General features: G+C 38.3%; 1 protein-coding gene across 3 annotated transcripts; it reads left to right on the plus strand.

Annotated features, from left to right (window-relative positions):
* Positions 1-843: 843 nt before the first annotated feature.
* Positions 844-11,382, plus strand: LOC115753050 (citrate synthase, mitochondrial). 3 transcript variants are annotated; one of them, XM_030691533.2, is made up of 20 exons: positions 844-939; positions 1,081-1,169; positions 1,258-1,320; positions 2,114-2,155; positions 2,481-2,546; positions 2,701-2,766; positions 2,917-3,030; positions 4,396-4,459; positions 5,045-5,127; positions 5,887-5,936; positions 6,016-6,093; positions 6,334-6,462; positions 6,577-6,619; positions 6,814-6,900; positions 8,039-8,140; positions 9,261-9,368; positions 9,477-9,527; positions 10,668-10,741; positions 10,895-10,946; positions 11,025-11,382. In XM_030691533.2, the coding sequence occupies exons 2-20, from the start codon at positions 1,119-1,121 to the stop codon at positions 11,121-11,123; spliced, it is 1,422 nt and encodes a 473-aa protein (XP_030547393.1). In that variant the 5' UTR covers positions 844-939; positions 1,081-1,118; the 3' UTR covers positions 11,124-11,382. The 3 variants fall into 3 exon arrangements, with proteins under 3 accessions (XP_030547393.1, XP_030547391.1, XP_030547392.1); XM_030691531.2 differs by having other exon boundaries at positions 846-938; positions 1,082-1,175; XM_030691532.2 differs by lacking the exon at positions 844-939 and having other exon boundaries at positions 998-1,169.
* The last annotated feature ends 3,767 nt before the right edge of the window (positions 11,383-15,149 follow it).

Raw genomic sequence — 15,149 nt, forward strand, 5'->3', positions numbered from 1 at the left:
GTTGGGAAATTTTTCCATTTAGATTTCAGGCAACTCAAGAGAATTCTTGGAATTATAATGGCGACAACAACAAATCCATATCAAGTTGATTGTTGGGACGTGTCTGTTACGTAAGGAGGTTACCCGTGTGAAGTGGCAATATCAATTCTTTTACTATAGCATAGCTGTTAATATTAACTGTAAAGACTTGCATAATCGTACGTCATGTATCGAGAGCATTGTCCATCCTACGTGGCACGGTCGGGCTAACATGAATTAAACGGTGTGGTTTTGCAATTTTTGTTTTGATTTCCGTTGTTTTTTTTTTCTGGTGCTTCTCTTTTTAGCGGTCATCTTCTTCCTCCACCGGTCATCGAAGCCTTTGTGAAGCCGAGGACAAGTGAGGGTCATGGCACTGCCGAGTAGAATAGGGAAAAAAAATGAAAGAAAATAAAATAAAAAAAATAAAAAAATTGTAAAACGACATCATTTCTTTTATGTGAGTCACTAGTCTTAGGATGATCGACGTTGATTAGACCGTTACATAATCTTTTTTCAGCCTAAATTGATTGGCTGTAAAAAGGTTTAGAGTTACTATGGCTAAATTAAAAAGGTTTATGGTCAAAATTGGCAGCCTACAATAAATTTAAGGATTTTTTTGCACGATTTTGCCATCCGCGGGTGAAGGAATCGATTGATACGCACTGGCGTGGAAAAGAAGAGCAAAGAGAAGCAAGCTGTCCAGTCCAGGGTGGGTCCGCGCGCACGCCCGGAAAAGGCGAACTTTAATTTTTTGGCCTTTTAGAAGAATAATAGTCAAAGGTGTAATTGGGGGTGGAGCATCTCTCTCGCTCGTAGTCGTAGGTGGCGAAGGAGGAGCAAACGGAGCAGAGAGATCGAGAAGGAAGGTGAAAAAAACGGAAAAAGGTCGGAGATTGCGGTTTGTCCTCTTTGACCAGGTTGGGGTCTGCTGCTGCTACTACTACACGAGCCTCCTCCTCTTCCTTCTTCTCTCCTTTGTCCGCGTGGATCCATCATCGCGTCGCCCTGTCTCCCCCGAGATTGTTCATTTGTTCTATCTCTCATTACTGGATTGGATTAGGGGCATTTGGCGATTCTAAGCGGCCGAGCTCTACGCCATGGTGTTCTTTCGAGCCTTGTCTGCTCTCTCCACACTGCGCTCTCGCTCTCGCTCTGTAAGTTCCATCCTCCTTGACTTCATCAACGATAGAAGGAAAGCCGCAGTCTGGTGATTCCTTGGATTCTCTCATCTTGCAGGCGCAGCAATCTAGTCTCGGAACTTCGGTCAGATGGCTGCAGATGGAGACCTCTTCCGATCTTGTACTCTCTCTCCCCCGATCTTCTGTTCGGATTCCTCTTTATTTTTTGGTGGCCTTTTGATCGTGTACGCTCTTTCGCACCACCTAATCTTATATAGTGAATTCTCAGTTGACTCTCCCTGATGTTGGTCCAAATCCCCGCAAACATTCCTCTTTCTTTCTCTAATATGTTAGGTCTAAGCAGAATTCCTGTTGGTGACAGCTTTTTTTTCAATAAGTAAGATTAGTTTGAGGTGGAATTTTGATCTACAGTTAGTTCTGTGGTTAAAGATCTGCAAGTTTCTTTGCTTCTGCTTGTTGTGCGCCATCTACATGTATTCCGAGCTCAAACTTTTGGGACAGTTTAGAAAGGAACTCATGATCATGGACTTACATGAGATTTCATTAGGAAGTTGTACAACTAATCTGAGTTTGCTTGGTTGAATGGACTAGAGAAACGAAGTTAACCAATGCAAACTCAGATTAGTAGAAGTGGGTACGGGCACTAGGTGGACGGTCTATCCGCCCTTAAGTGGTATTACCAGCCATTCTAGAGGAGCAGTTGATTCAGCAATTTCTAGTCTTCATCTATCTGGTGTTTCATCCATTTTAGGTTCTATCAATTTTATAACAACTCTCTCCAACTGGCATGACTATGCATAGATCACCCCTATTTGTGTGGTCCGTTTCAGTGACAGCATTCCCACTTTTATTATCACTTCCGGTACTGGCAGGGGCAATTACCATGTTATTAACCGATCGAAATTTTGCTATATTACCACTTGATTTGCTTACACAATATCTTCTTCCTTCAGGATCTTCACGGTCAGTTGAAGGAGATGATTCCTGAACAACAGGTTTTGTTCTACTTTTGACTTTTCTTTGATGCTCACCTATATTGTGATGTCAGATGCGGCGGTACCTTTAACATCATTTCTCTTTTCTTTCCATAGGGATTAATAAATAAATTTTGCAGTGATCCTAGTGTTGAAATTTGGAGTAATGGCAATCAGACTTAACAGTGTATTGGTTTGCATTAGAAATTGGTAAACACTTTAGGGCAGTCTCTGTTCAATTCCCATCATGGGCCTCTAGGAATTTTCAAGTCTCCTGACTGACTGCAACACGGCGACATCCTAAAACAAAGAAAATTGATGTTTGACACTTGGAAAATTTCAACAGGAGCGACTGAAGAAACTGAAAGCAGAACACGGAAAGGTTCAATTGGGGAATTTCACAACGGATATGGTACATATATTGATATGGTCATATCAGCTCTTGTTGCAAAAGTGCATGTGCATTTAGTTTTCTGATTTTATTTATGGAAGAACCCGTGTTCTTCCAAAAGGTGGTTTCTTTTTTCTTGATTCTTACTTGCATATCTTGTGTGAAAACTGCAAAGGTGCTTGGTGGCATGAGAGGAATGATTGGGTTACTGTGGGAGACCTCATTACTTGACCCAGATGAGGTATGTTGTCATTAAGTGTTGCTTATGCACTAGATTCTATTGATAAGATGATTTCTTGAGGTAGTTCTGGTCTGTAGTTTATGATTATAATGTCTGGCTTTCCTTTATTTGTTCTTTTCTGAATTTTGATGGTGGCTCTTGGATTTCCAGGGCATTCGCTTCAGGGGTCTTTCGATTCCTGAATGTCAAAAGGTGCTACCAGCTGCAAAACCTGGGGGAGAGCCGCTTCCAGAGGGCCTTCTCTGGCTCCTTTTGACTGGAAAGGTCGGTTATGTTTGTGTTTGAGATTTTAATCATCCTAAAATGTCGATGGCACAGTGGCTTATGATGTCTAGTGCTATAGCTATGCATGATAGTTTCGCAAGTTCAATTGGTTTGATGACAAGATACTCACGATCTAATTGTTCACTCGGCACATAAATTTGTGATTGAAGGTGCACCATGGGGCAATTGTTGAGTGTGTGTATGTGTTTTTTTTTTTTTTTTTTTTTGTGCGTGTGAGAGAGAGAGAGAGAGAGAGAAATGAAAAGTGTGGGTGGACCGAGGAACTACTAATCAGAACTATTTTTGTCTGATCTCTGGGATAAACTTCTAAGTAGCATTTCAATATGAACATATAGAGTTTTCCGTAAGAAGTAATGCATGGAAATTCATGGATAAAGTAAGGATTTGTAGACAGTGGATATTTCCAGTATGTGGAACAAACATAAGAATGAGGAAGAAGATATTTGTATACAGTTTTACATATGACAATGGCAAATACACAAAAGTGGTGGTCAAATAGAAAGGTTCAAATGGGCTCGGGACTAGCCTAGTGAAATCCTGCGCCCATATATTGTCTTGATGGGCTGGTTGGGAGATCAGGCCTAAAAGTCCATGCTCAAGTCCTTCCACAGTTTATAAATTTAACAATGTATTGGAAGTGCTGTGTAAGTCAGGCTGCTCCTCTTAGAGGAGCCAATGGTGCTATCTGATCTATGTCAAGAAATCTTGTGATTTGGCAAGGCCAATCCTGATAAGCCGAAAACTCTATGTCCAGGTCCACATGAGGCATGAGTGCGCGCGCGCACGTGCGTGTACGAGGAGGAGGGGGGGGGTTTTGTCCTTGTTGGCTTGTCAAGCCCATTTAGATGTCTTACCATTAATTCCAATATTGTGGATGCTAAGAGAGCTGTGTTCCATGCTTGTCGGTATCGAAGAAATATTTTTTTTTAAGTATGTCCCCTGAAGCTATATTTGAACCATTAAGAATGTTAGTTTTTGTTTTCTCAATTTGCTGGGGAATTATGAGAGAGGATGCATTTCCAAGTCTCATTATGAGATTGACAACCAATCGAGGGTGAACTTTGTAAACCGATAGTATACCTTTGTTTTTTGGGTGATTAGGAAGAAAGTATTTATTGGGTGCTTCCCGTCATTCAGCATCTGATTTGAAGGTGTTGAGGTGAGTACAGAACAGCAGCATTTAAGCTAAGAACTTTTTAACAGCTGTCTTTTGAAAAGTCCTGAAATTTCAATTCTTGAGAAGGAGTAAAATATCTTGTAGGCTTTTATGTAATGGAAAATTAAAAGGTGCTTGTTCTTTTTTTGTAAAACTTATAGCGCGTTTCTTCTCCTATTCTGGTTCAGGTTCCCAACAAGTCGCAGGTAGATGCTCTATCTGCCGAATTGCGAGACCGTGCTCAAGTTCCAGGTTTTGCTCTCTCTCTCTCTCTCTCTCTCTCTCTCCACACCAACAATACTATGCGTATGTTTATAGCATGTGCTTCTGCTGCAACTCTTTTAATTAAAAGAGAAAATGAATGTCAAAGCCATGAAGCCTTAGATGGAAAAGAGATTGAGGGAATGGACTCTAGTCGGGTGGTTTATGTGGATTCTCTTAGAGGATTGCTATCTTTCTGGTACTATTTGGTGATTTGTTGATGTCTTACACTAAATGGGTAATTTGAGTCTGACTTTTTAACTTAGTGTTTTGGGAGATTTTAAAGGTTTTTAAGCGTTAGGCTTAAGAACCTTTCAAGCTAGGGTTATTGGCTATTTATTCAGAATTCTAATGGCTGTAAAAAGACTAAATCTATCTGAATATTCAATGGCTGCACATAGTTCTCTGATGTCCATTTTAACATTATTGAAGTGGTCCGTCTTTGAGAAGATACGGTAATTATTTGGTGTCGATGCCATGGTCTATAGTGCTCGTGATGTTTTCCTTTTTATGTACTTATAACCCTAATATTTTGGCATTTGACAATCACTACCCCTTTCTAAAATTTGCTTGCAGAAAAGTTGTACAAGTTCATTGATGGTCTGGATGTAACAGCTCACCCAATGACCCAATTATCAGCTGGGGTTATGTACCTTCAGGTTCATAGATGGACTATTATATTTGTAAATTGTGCTTGTCTATTAGACAACTCTGGAGCTTTACACTCATTGCTGCAACTTTAGCCATCCAATAGTCTCTTGTTCTTATGAGGTTTCCTCATGTGGAAATTAAAGACTAGTTATCTCTTTTCAGTGCCATTGAATGTATTGAGTTCGCAACTTGAAATATATCTTAGTGTCGATTGATTGCTGTAAGGTCTTATTTTAGTGAAGTTCAAATTGGATTACTGGTTTGATGGATGGTTAATTAAGTGCTACTTTCTATGTGAATTGATGGGGTTGTAAATTGAAAACAATTGCCTTAGTGTGAGCTTTGCTGATTGCATGGAGTGACATAGAGAGGTGCCCATTAGCTTTTTATTTTCATAGGTGAACTTTCTTGACAATGTCAACTACAAAACCAGTGTGAACGAATCAGCTATTAAGTGGAAGAGGGACTTGCTGGAACAAAAGACACGAGATGAGTTCTAAATATGTCAATCCTAGAGGCTTCCCAGAGCACAAGGAAATGTTTGAAGGGTCATCATTGAGCAGAAAAGCACCACATGGCTTAAATGAATTCCACATGGAAAATAGTTTGTGTCCAGCTTTGAAATTTTAAGGGGGTTAACCGTCATTTCCACCTTGAAAGAATTTTTATAGCATAACCCCATGATAATTGCTGAGGCAGATGCTTTATCAATGTCTCTGAAGTTTGAAGTGTATCTTATAGTTTAACTTGTTGATATTCCTTTTCAGGTTCAAAGTGAATTTCAGAAGGCATACTCAGAAGGAATTCATAAATCAAAGTTAGTAAATTTTGAATGCTTGTGCTATAACACTGGCCTTCTATTGTTTAGTGATGCCACTTGCTAAAATGATTTTCAGATACTGGGAAACAACATATGAGGACTCTCTTAATTTGATTGCTCGTCTTCCAGCACTTGCTGCTTACATTTATCGGAGGTTAGTAGATTACATGATTGATTTTGCATACAAATTCTTGAATACAATCTACTGGAGCTCCAATTAGGTTGAATAGCTATGCAGTGATAAGATCTCTTGCATTTAAGGTAATACCAAGACTCTTTTTTGGCATATGTTTTAGAATTATATTGGAGTTAGCATAGAATTTATTACTATATCTACCTCTTTATATGTTTGGTTCTCTCGAGTCAAAACCTGACACAAGCCCTATTTCTTAAGGTTATACAAGGAAGGTCAGTTCATACCCATGCATGATTCTTTGGATTATGGAGGGAATTTTGCACACATGCTAGGATTTGATAATCCCAAAATGCAGGAGCTTATGAGGCTCTATCTCACAATTCACAGGTACATTGTATGGCAAGAATTCCATGTCCTTGATGTCGTGATCGTTATTTGTGTTAGCATGTGACAATTGAAAATCTCATATAACTTGTTTTTCATTTCATAACTTCACTGCAGTGATCATGAAGGTGGAAATGTCAGTGCTCACACTGCCCACCTTGTAAGTGCCATGCATCCTGGTCATGTTATCTGATGTTTCTCTTATAGGTTTCTAACTTCTGTAATTGAAAGAATGTGATGTAACCAATTATGGTCTAGTGGATCACATATTTGCATTGTAATCCCCATCCAGGGAGATCGTTTGTTAAATGTTGATGCTATTGACAAATTTTGATGGAAGTCTGTTTTACTCAGGTTGGCAGTGCACTTTCAGATCCGTATCTTTCATTTGCAGCTGCATTAAATGGTTTAGCTGGGCCACTCCATGGATTGGCTAATCAGGTTCTGTTACTCATAACTACATAAACTCATTAGTATCACTATTACTAATGCGATTGTTAAAGCAGTTTATGTCATAGCATACTTTAATTAATTGAATACTGCATGCAGCTGAAGATAAATGAGCATTGTATTTGGTCAGGATGGTGGAACCACTTTAGAAGCTTTAATTATGGGATAGAGATCTTGTTAATTGTTTAGGCACTTTTTACACACTCTCATGTGTTAGAATGACATCTAATCAAAGCGATGTTCATTATACCCAAAGGGGTGAAGCTGGATAGTGTAAATCAATTTAGGTGGGATGAAGAATAGGGTCACAAAGATTTCAGCACAGGATTGCCAATTCATTCAGTGCTCGTTAAGAATTTTGTTTGTATTTGTGGAAGTAATTGCTCTCTATTGGTTCTCCTTGAACCCAACCAAAAAAAGGAAGGGAAAGAAAAATAGGGAGGTGGTGATACATATATTTTTCACTTTCCTGCTGATACCAATCAACAGCCTCGCTAAGTGACTGTTTTTAATTACTTGTGCTTTCGGATGAAAACTTTTATCCTTGCTTGGATCTTCAAGCTGAATTTCATACAGAATCAGGCACAGTGGTGTAAAACTAATCATATAGGCCCCCCCACACAATTGGATGATTATTTTATTTTATTTCTTTTTGGTGTGTTGGGAAAGGATGAGGTTGCTGGTGGGGGGATATATTTTTCACTTTGAAGAAATAGGTTTTCATTTATGAAACAATCTAATGTTTTTAACGTATTCTTCATCATATTTTAGCAATAGTTATAATTAAATGGCTTGAAACTAAAGAAGGAATTTGCATTAATACGACAAAGCAATGACTGAAATTGATTTCTTGGTTCAGACCATCATCTGTTTTTGTCAATATTTCCCGCAGATGTGTCACTTGTCTAGCTAGGAACACACTTTATTTCTGTTGGTTGTTTATGGCTATATGGTTATTAATCACCTTTGGATAACATTCTATGAGATGTAGTTCATATCCTTGCATGTTAGTATTAATTGTTTTTCTTTTCATCTCTTTTTTCTTGTTTCGATATTTGAAATTTACTGGTCGCAGTTCTGGTGATCCTCATGCACTTCCATCTCTTACTGTCACTATATTCTGCTGCAGGAAGTTTTGCTTTGGATCAAGTCAGTTGTAGATGAGTGTGGAGAGAACGTCAGTACAGAACAGTTAAAAGAATATATCTGGAAGACTCTGAAGAGTGGCAAGGTGCATTCGTCTGTTTCATAAATAATGTTTTTGGTAAACATTACTGTTACTCACCATTTGGGAGACAGTCCTCAAGATTTAGTCTTGGTGATTCCCCGCAAGAAAAATACAGTCTGATGAAACTCTTTGTTTGAGTCTCGCATGTTATCAAGTTTTTTGCGTACCCTTTTGGCTTTGCCTTTATAAAGTGTTTGCATATCAAACCAAGCAGTGATAAACAAAATGCCAATCCGAGTATGGGGTAGGGGAGGCGTGAAAATAAAAGTACTACACAAAATTTCTGTCTATTGGACAAAATATACCGAGGCACCTTATGGCCAAGGAGACGATGGCCCTTGCGAGTCCCCTCAAGTGTGCTGCTGATCCTAAGAGCTCGAGCTTAAATTTAAATATGCACTACATCTTGTTTTTGTAAGTCTTGTATAGAGTACTTCTCTACTTTGAGACATCAGATTTACAAGCCAACGTGAGACATTTATTGGGACAACCTCAGTTAATTTCTGAACACTGTTGAAACTAGAGTGGCAGGCAATTTGTTGCCCCCTGTTTCTGTTTCTTGGATTACTGCCTTAGACTGGGTGGTTGTATTACGCCCCTTCAAGTAATATGTTGGTTCCATCATGGAATCATAGAGTGGCACTTACTATAATTGGTTTAGTTCGCACTCATCCATTTTTTGGACCTCTCTTCTTTACATTGCTATCTAATTGAGAGAAACTGTCAAAAGCTGGTCTATTGCAGCTTGTGTCTATTAGGATACATTGAGAAATCCATAAACTCTCGGTGATGCTAATAATTGAGTCGGTGGGATTTGATTTTCCATACATTAATGTCAATTTGGGAATGCTGATTCCCTCTTTGTTCAATGTTGTCATGATACTATGTTGCTTCTTATTGACATTTACTGGATTCTTGTCATGTGCTTCATTGGGAATAGATGTTGCTGTGAGGGAGAGGTCATTGAAGTGATATTATTATTGTTTTTTATGGCACTTCGTAAATTTTTCCGTGTCTCATTGTATCGTCCTTGAACTTGGAAGGCTCAAGCCCGACTAAAATTCTGAGAAGGATTTTGCTGATTGTTCGTCCATTATGTTCTGTTCTCCTTCTGATTATGCAGGTCGTTCCTGGGTATGGCCACGGAGTGCTCCGACAAACAGATCCCAGATATACATGTCAGAGGGAGTTTGCTCTGAAGCATTTACCTGATGATCCACTATTCCAACTGGTTGGTGTTTGAGCCCTCATTATGTACAAATTTTAGCTTGGTGTGAGTATTTAAGTTATGTAATCAACTTATCGTTGGCTGACCATCTACTTCAATTTGATCGACTAGGTTTCAAAGCTTTATGAAGTGGTACCTCCTATACTGACCGAGTTAGGAAAGGTATTGTGTTAATTTAAATACTCTTCACTATGACTGTTAGTGAATATCAAATCCATGATTTACCTTCATAGTATTATGCTTTTGCTGTATGCAATGTGGAATGCAATCATGTTTTTAGATAATACTTTGTTCTTTTTTTATCAGAATTCTGTGTTGTACATTCAGTATTTTGTCAAATTCGTCGTCAAAAAAGAAAATCATGAAATTTGTCAAGATTTGACAATTTAACTAACGCTAAAGCAGTGTGCTGTCTGATGGGCTCTTTTCTTGTGATTTCTCGTGATATTTGCTGGACAGTAATGACTGAATTTTTCCTCTCGGAGTGGTGGCCTTTTAGATTACAGTAGTTTTTTCGGCATCTTATTTGATTGTGTAAAACAAGAAAATTTGAAGATCAAACTCTAGAAGAGTACAGACTCACACAAAAATAGTAACTAGTCACAGTCCCCTTCGGTCTTGATGAAATTTATGGGCAAAAAGAAGAAAAGTAGTACATCTTGAATTAGATGAATTGTTTTTCGCCCTTACGTAGTCCTTTTTAGGTTTCTTTCTTTTCGGTCTTGGGATAACCTAGAACCAGGAGAAATAGAGTTGACAGAGATGATAACTAAGAACAGCAGGTACCTAATAAATTTACTGTGGTTTTCCTCCTCGTTTTTTCTACGACTTCCTTTCCTTCATCTTTTCGTTGGATTTTCTTATTTACTTAGACAAGGGCACTTTCTATCAATGTGATACGTTGTTCCGAAATTGTCACAATTATCTAAGTCAAGGTCAATTCCTAGAGGAGGGAAAACCATGAAAGAGAGAATGACCAGACTTGCATGATGATAAAACATTTCAATCTTTCAGTCTATTGGACTAAATTACTACGCACTGATAAAGTTTTGCATGAGAGAATGATTTAGCATACGTCTGAATTCTATCAAAGTAATGTAGGTTTTCCGAATCATCTAGTTGTTTATTCATTGGCCTATATAATTCCATAGAATCACCAGAAAAAGAAGGATGTATAGCTAGCGCACATGCATGCATGAACTAGGCCACACTTCCTGCAGCATTCTTCTAAGCTCTAGTGTTGTATCCCATGAAATTTTTACGATGCTGTATATGTGGGCGTGTGGTTGGGGATTCTTGTAGGTCAAAAACCCATGGCCTAATGTGGATGCTCACAGTGGAGTTTTGCTGAATCATTTTGGTTTGACGGAAGCAAGGTGATGTTTCTTATTGTTGCTTACAATCTGTTTTTGCTGTGTGGGCATGCTTTCTTTTCTTTATTTATTTATTTTTTGTGGGGGCGGGTGGGGTTTGTAGTGTGATGGGAGTTTAGACGATGGAGTCTAATTTCTTTTGAAACTATGCAACAGATACTATACCGTTCTTTTTGGCGTATCAAGGAGCATTGGAATATGCTCACAGGTACTCCTCTATTGTTCATCCACTGGTATTGATTTTTCAGTCTTAAGAGTTAATAGAGGGGTCTTTGCTCTTCTTCAGCTGATATGGGACAGGGCGCTTGGGTTGCCTCTAGAGAGGCCCAAAAGTGTTACCATGGAATGGCTTGAAAATTACTGCAGAAAAGCAGCCACCTCCTAAATGTCAACAGTGGAGCCGCTAATGTTTGTTCCGTGATATTTTCTTGGAAGTCCTGATTTTTCTACCGATAGGCCCCGGCAATCCTGAATTATGATGTTGTCTAGCTGTGAGAGGTTTAGAACTCTTCACCTGTTTCCTTTCTGAGGAAGTTTTGAATTCTACTTGTTTTATGGTGGCTCGTCAATTATTGACCTGGTAGCTGTGTGAGATACAAATAATGGGCTTCAATGGGAATAATGGTTAACTACCACTTACCCTAGCACTGAGCCTCATGCATTGTCCGGCATTTACTCCAGATGGCCTCAGGTTGCTCCTTCTCCACATCACATTTCACTTTCTGGGACCGTATGGAGAGTTGCTAATCTTGCCTCGCAAAAGATTACAACTACTAAGTGGAGCTATTGAAGGGGAAAAACAAGTAGTGGCTAGTGCTTTCTTCTTCTACAGTAAGTGGTGGTTTGTTCGTGATGCCAACAACTTTAATATTAGTTTGAGAGCAGAGTCAGAATAAGTATTCCTCGTAGGTTTCCCATTCCCATTTAACTTGAGTACCTTCCTTGGATGGGATCCTTCTCGGAATAACTATCCCACCCTAAATGGGAATAAGCTTGTACCCAAAATTTAGATCATGATGCCCAAATCCCAATTAATCACCAGTGGCTTCATGTTTGGTGATGATTGTCACTCGTCTGGTGAGCTCTCTGTCCTGCTGCGGTCATTGACAATAGTTTTTGGCAGTTGAGTGTTTGGTGAACTTGTGCCTTGCATATGCAAGGCGAATCCGAACGGTTCTCCATTTGCTTAAATGATTTAGCGAGAGCTTGGCTGGTGTATTGTTGGATGATGATGCGAGCGGTTAAAAAGTGGCCTCTTCAAAATTGACACCACGTGTTTAGTAGTAGTTTTGTGTTAGACACCTAAATTTTGATTTTTCTAAAATCATTCATTTCAAGCATAAAATGAGAACTGGTCATAGTTTTCACCAAAAATAAATTTCTCATGTATTGCATATTTACTTTTCGTCGATCGTGCGTATCATTGTATTCGGGCCGGAGAAAGTAATTGAGCTTAAATTGACAAGCAAACAGACTAGGCATCACATCAAAAATTTGGCTAAGCATGGGGAGATTGCCGAAAATTATAAGAGGGTTTGAACCTATTTTCATATTTAATTCAGCACATTTATGCTCATTTAAATGTTAAAGGATCTTAATTAATTATTCATTTAATTAATTAAAGCCCAATTTGAGCCCGAGAGTGCGATCAAGCCCGCAAGAGGATGAAATTCGGATAGCCCACGATAGTCCAGTTTGTGAGGAATTTTAATGGGATCGGACTCTCGAAGATCGGAAATTTAATCCTACGGTTATTAACGAGTCATATTAGTTTATAAATACCTCGTTATGGCTTAGGGTTAAAGGGAGGCCAATCAATTGTCACACACGGCCAAAGAGAGAAGTCTTCTCTTCGTTTTTAGGTTCAGAGAGCGCAACATCGAATTCACGGCCATTGAGGGTGCTCATATTCTGACCTCCACAAGACAGTTCACGACAAAAGAAGAGAGAGCTCTCTCGCTGCTTTTAATCCTCAATCCAAGAGTTGCAAGAAAAGAAGAGACGCCATAAAAGATAAAAGCACGAGGGGGGTCTTCACGTTCTGCACATCAAAAGAAGCCTGGAGGTTATCCAAAAGGAGGTGGGTTTCATTTTTATTCTTTTATCACATCCTACTGACTGAAGTTGCAGAGTGGAATTAGGGAAAGCCATGCCTACGTGATTTGTGGTCTTGAGCAATAAACTCCAAAGAAGGAAAAGACAACAGAAGGAAAGTGCAAATCCAAGACGTCGGTGGCCTCGAGCAACATCTATAAGTCAAAGAAATCCACAAGGAATTCGATATCACTTATTATGGTCGGTCTTCTTGCGTTCGATGAGCCTTGCATCGACAAGTCATGGAGTCGCTCTTTTCCTTGTTTATGCAGATTTTTTTTTTCCCTTTTTTTTTAAACCTTTGACGAGCAACCAATCGAAGTTTCACTGCAATATTCTGATCTTCACCACCAGTAACACGAATTCTAGTGTGCACCCAAGCATACTCACAGCTATATACACTGTCCAGCCATAAACCGCCTCTGTCCAGCCCCATAAGAAGGTCGATTGGTCACTGTTTTGCTATAATTTGATGATCTAATCTTGTCTTTATTTGTGCTAGATCGTTTGGGAGTTGTCTTTGGCGAATTGAGCTAAAAAAGGGACTACTTTTGGGTGAAATTTCTAGATTGTGCGTGTGCTGGAAATTGCTTTGAAAAGGTATGAATTTCTTGTCTCTTGGTTGCAATCCATGCTTTGTTAATTTGGTAACATGCCTATGTCCTTGCATCTCAATGAACATAAAGGATTTGCAATCAAAACTAGAAAATTTAAGCTTTTCCATCCAACTTTTTCTTGAGCTGAAAATTGGAGCTCTTGATGCAAATTCTGATTTGTTTAATAATCTACTTTGATTGATGAATTCAACCGAACCCTATGACTGCTCTTGAGAATTTATTGAATTGTACTTGGAAAATTAACTTTTCTCAAAGTCATGATTGTTCGTTTTTTTAATGATCAAATTGGATAGATTTGAAAAGGTAAGAACTTTGGATCAATTTTCAATATACACCTCTCTTGGCCGAAATTTGCATGTCATGGATTAGCGTTGTTTTGATTTTTATCTCAATTGGTTGAGTTGATGTTATCCCGTTGGTTGTTCAATCTTATCTCATGTGAATTGGATAACAATCATGTGCATAAGCTTTATCTAATCTATGGGAATTTTCGAATTGGATAACATTTAACTTGTGAATAATCTTTTGCTTCGGATAGTTATCTCACATTCATTCCATTGGTTATATTGCCTTATCTTTTATGGGTGCTCATGTCATGGATTCGTTTTGTGTTTAATTGGATGTTATTTGGTCGTTGTGGATAGACTTTTGATTCCAATGATTATCTTTAACATGTGAATCGGTTGGGATGATTATTTGACCTTATCTATGGTAAATTTTCTGAAAGCATTTGATTAGAGATAATATTTGCGTTCGACTGGATAATTATCCCATTTTTTGAGAATTATCTGAAATTAAATTTTCAAATCCCAAAGATAATTTCTCAAATTAAAAGTGGATCAATTTTTTTGGATGAGGGAATGTGGACTCCAATGCCATATTTTTGGCTACCCCTCTCATATTTTCAAAATATCCAAAATAAATTGACTCATTTTTATTTTATTTTTGTCGTGCTATCTATTTTTGATTTGTTATAAAATTTGCACATCTTTAAACAAACATGCCCATAATATATGCTCCCCTATGTGCCTAGACCCGTCGGAAAAATAAATCACACGCCTTGTCCATGATCTTATGGAATGGGATGGTGATTTAGTGTAGAAATTTGTATTTTGCCCTTCGGCAAAAAGGATGTTTTTCTATACACATATCCGCATACCGGTTCGAATCCTCGAGGATGTAGTGGATAAAATCTCGCTTTAACCCGGATCTTTGGGAATGAGAGGATTTCAGAAAAATCAGAAATCAAAAGTATATTATGGGCATTTTTGTTTAATTTTGTTCAGATTTTTTATCGCTTTTGAATGTTTTCTTTCATTACTGAAAATACCAAAAAAATCATCCTCCGGAGCATAATATATGGTCTCATATTACATTTTTTTTTCAAAAAAATCAAAATCATTCAAATCATATCAATCAATCAAAAAGGGATTTTTCATGAAATTGGTACCGAAAGGGTATTAATTTTTCCAATTAATGTAACCAAGTCCCCGAATCCATTTTTTTCTGGTGCGCAGAAATAAAATAGTTCTCCATCTATTTTATTAAGGTTTCTAATCAACCTTCCGTAAATAATTAGTGGCGGCTCCAATTGAATGTTTTTTTTTCATGAATAAACCTAAGTTGCGATTCGGTAGGACTTGAGAGGGTCCGAATGAGGTTAGTTGATTCAATTGACCCGATAATCCGTTAGCCTAAAT

This window comes from Rhodamnia argentea, chromosome 5, assembly GCF_020921035.1.
Source record: "Rhodamnia argentea isolate NSW1041297 chromosome 5, ASM2092103v1, whole genome shotgun sequence".
NCBI lineage: Eukaryota > Viridiplantae > Streptophyta > Magnoliopsida > Myrtales > Myrtaceae > Rhodamnia > Rhodamnia argentea.

Excerpts from the sequence above, each read along its gene's own strand:
- LOC115753050 (XM_030691531.2), top strand. The coding sequence starts at position 1,119 with ATGGTGTTCTTTCGAGCCTTGTCTGCTCTCTCCACACTGCGCTCTCGC. Across the intron at positions 4,460-5,044 it reads AGACCGTGCTCAAGTTCCAG|AAAAGTTGTACAAGTTCATT; the intron begins GTTTTGCTCTCT and ends ATTTGCTTGCAG. Across the intron at positions 5,128-5,886 it reads CTGGGGTTATGTACCTTCAG|GTTCAAAGTGAATTTCAGAA; the intron begins GTTCATAGATGG and ends ATTCCTTTTCAG.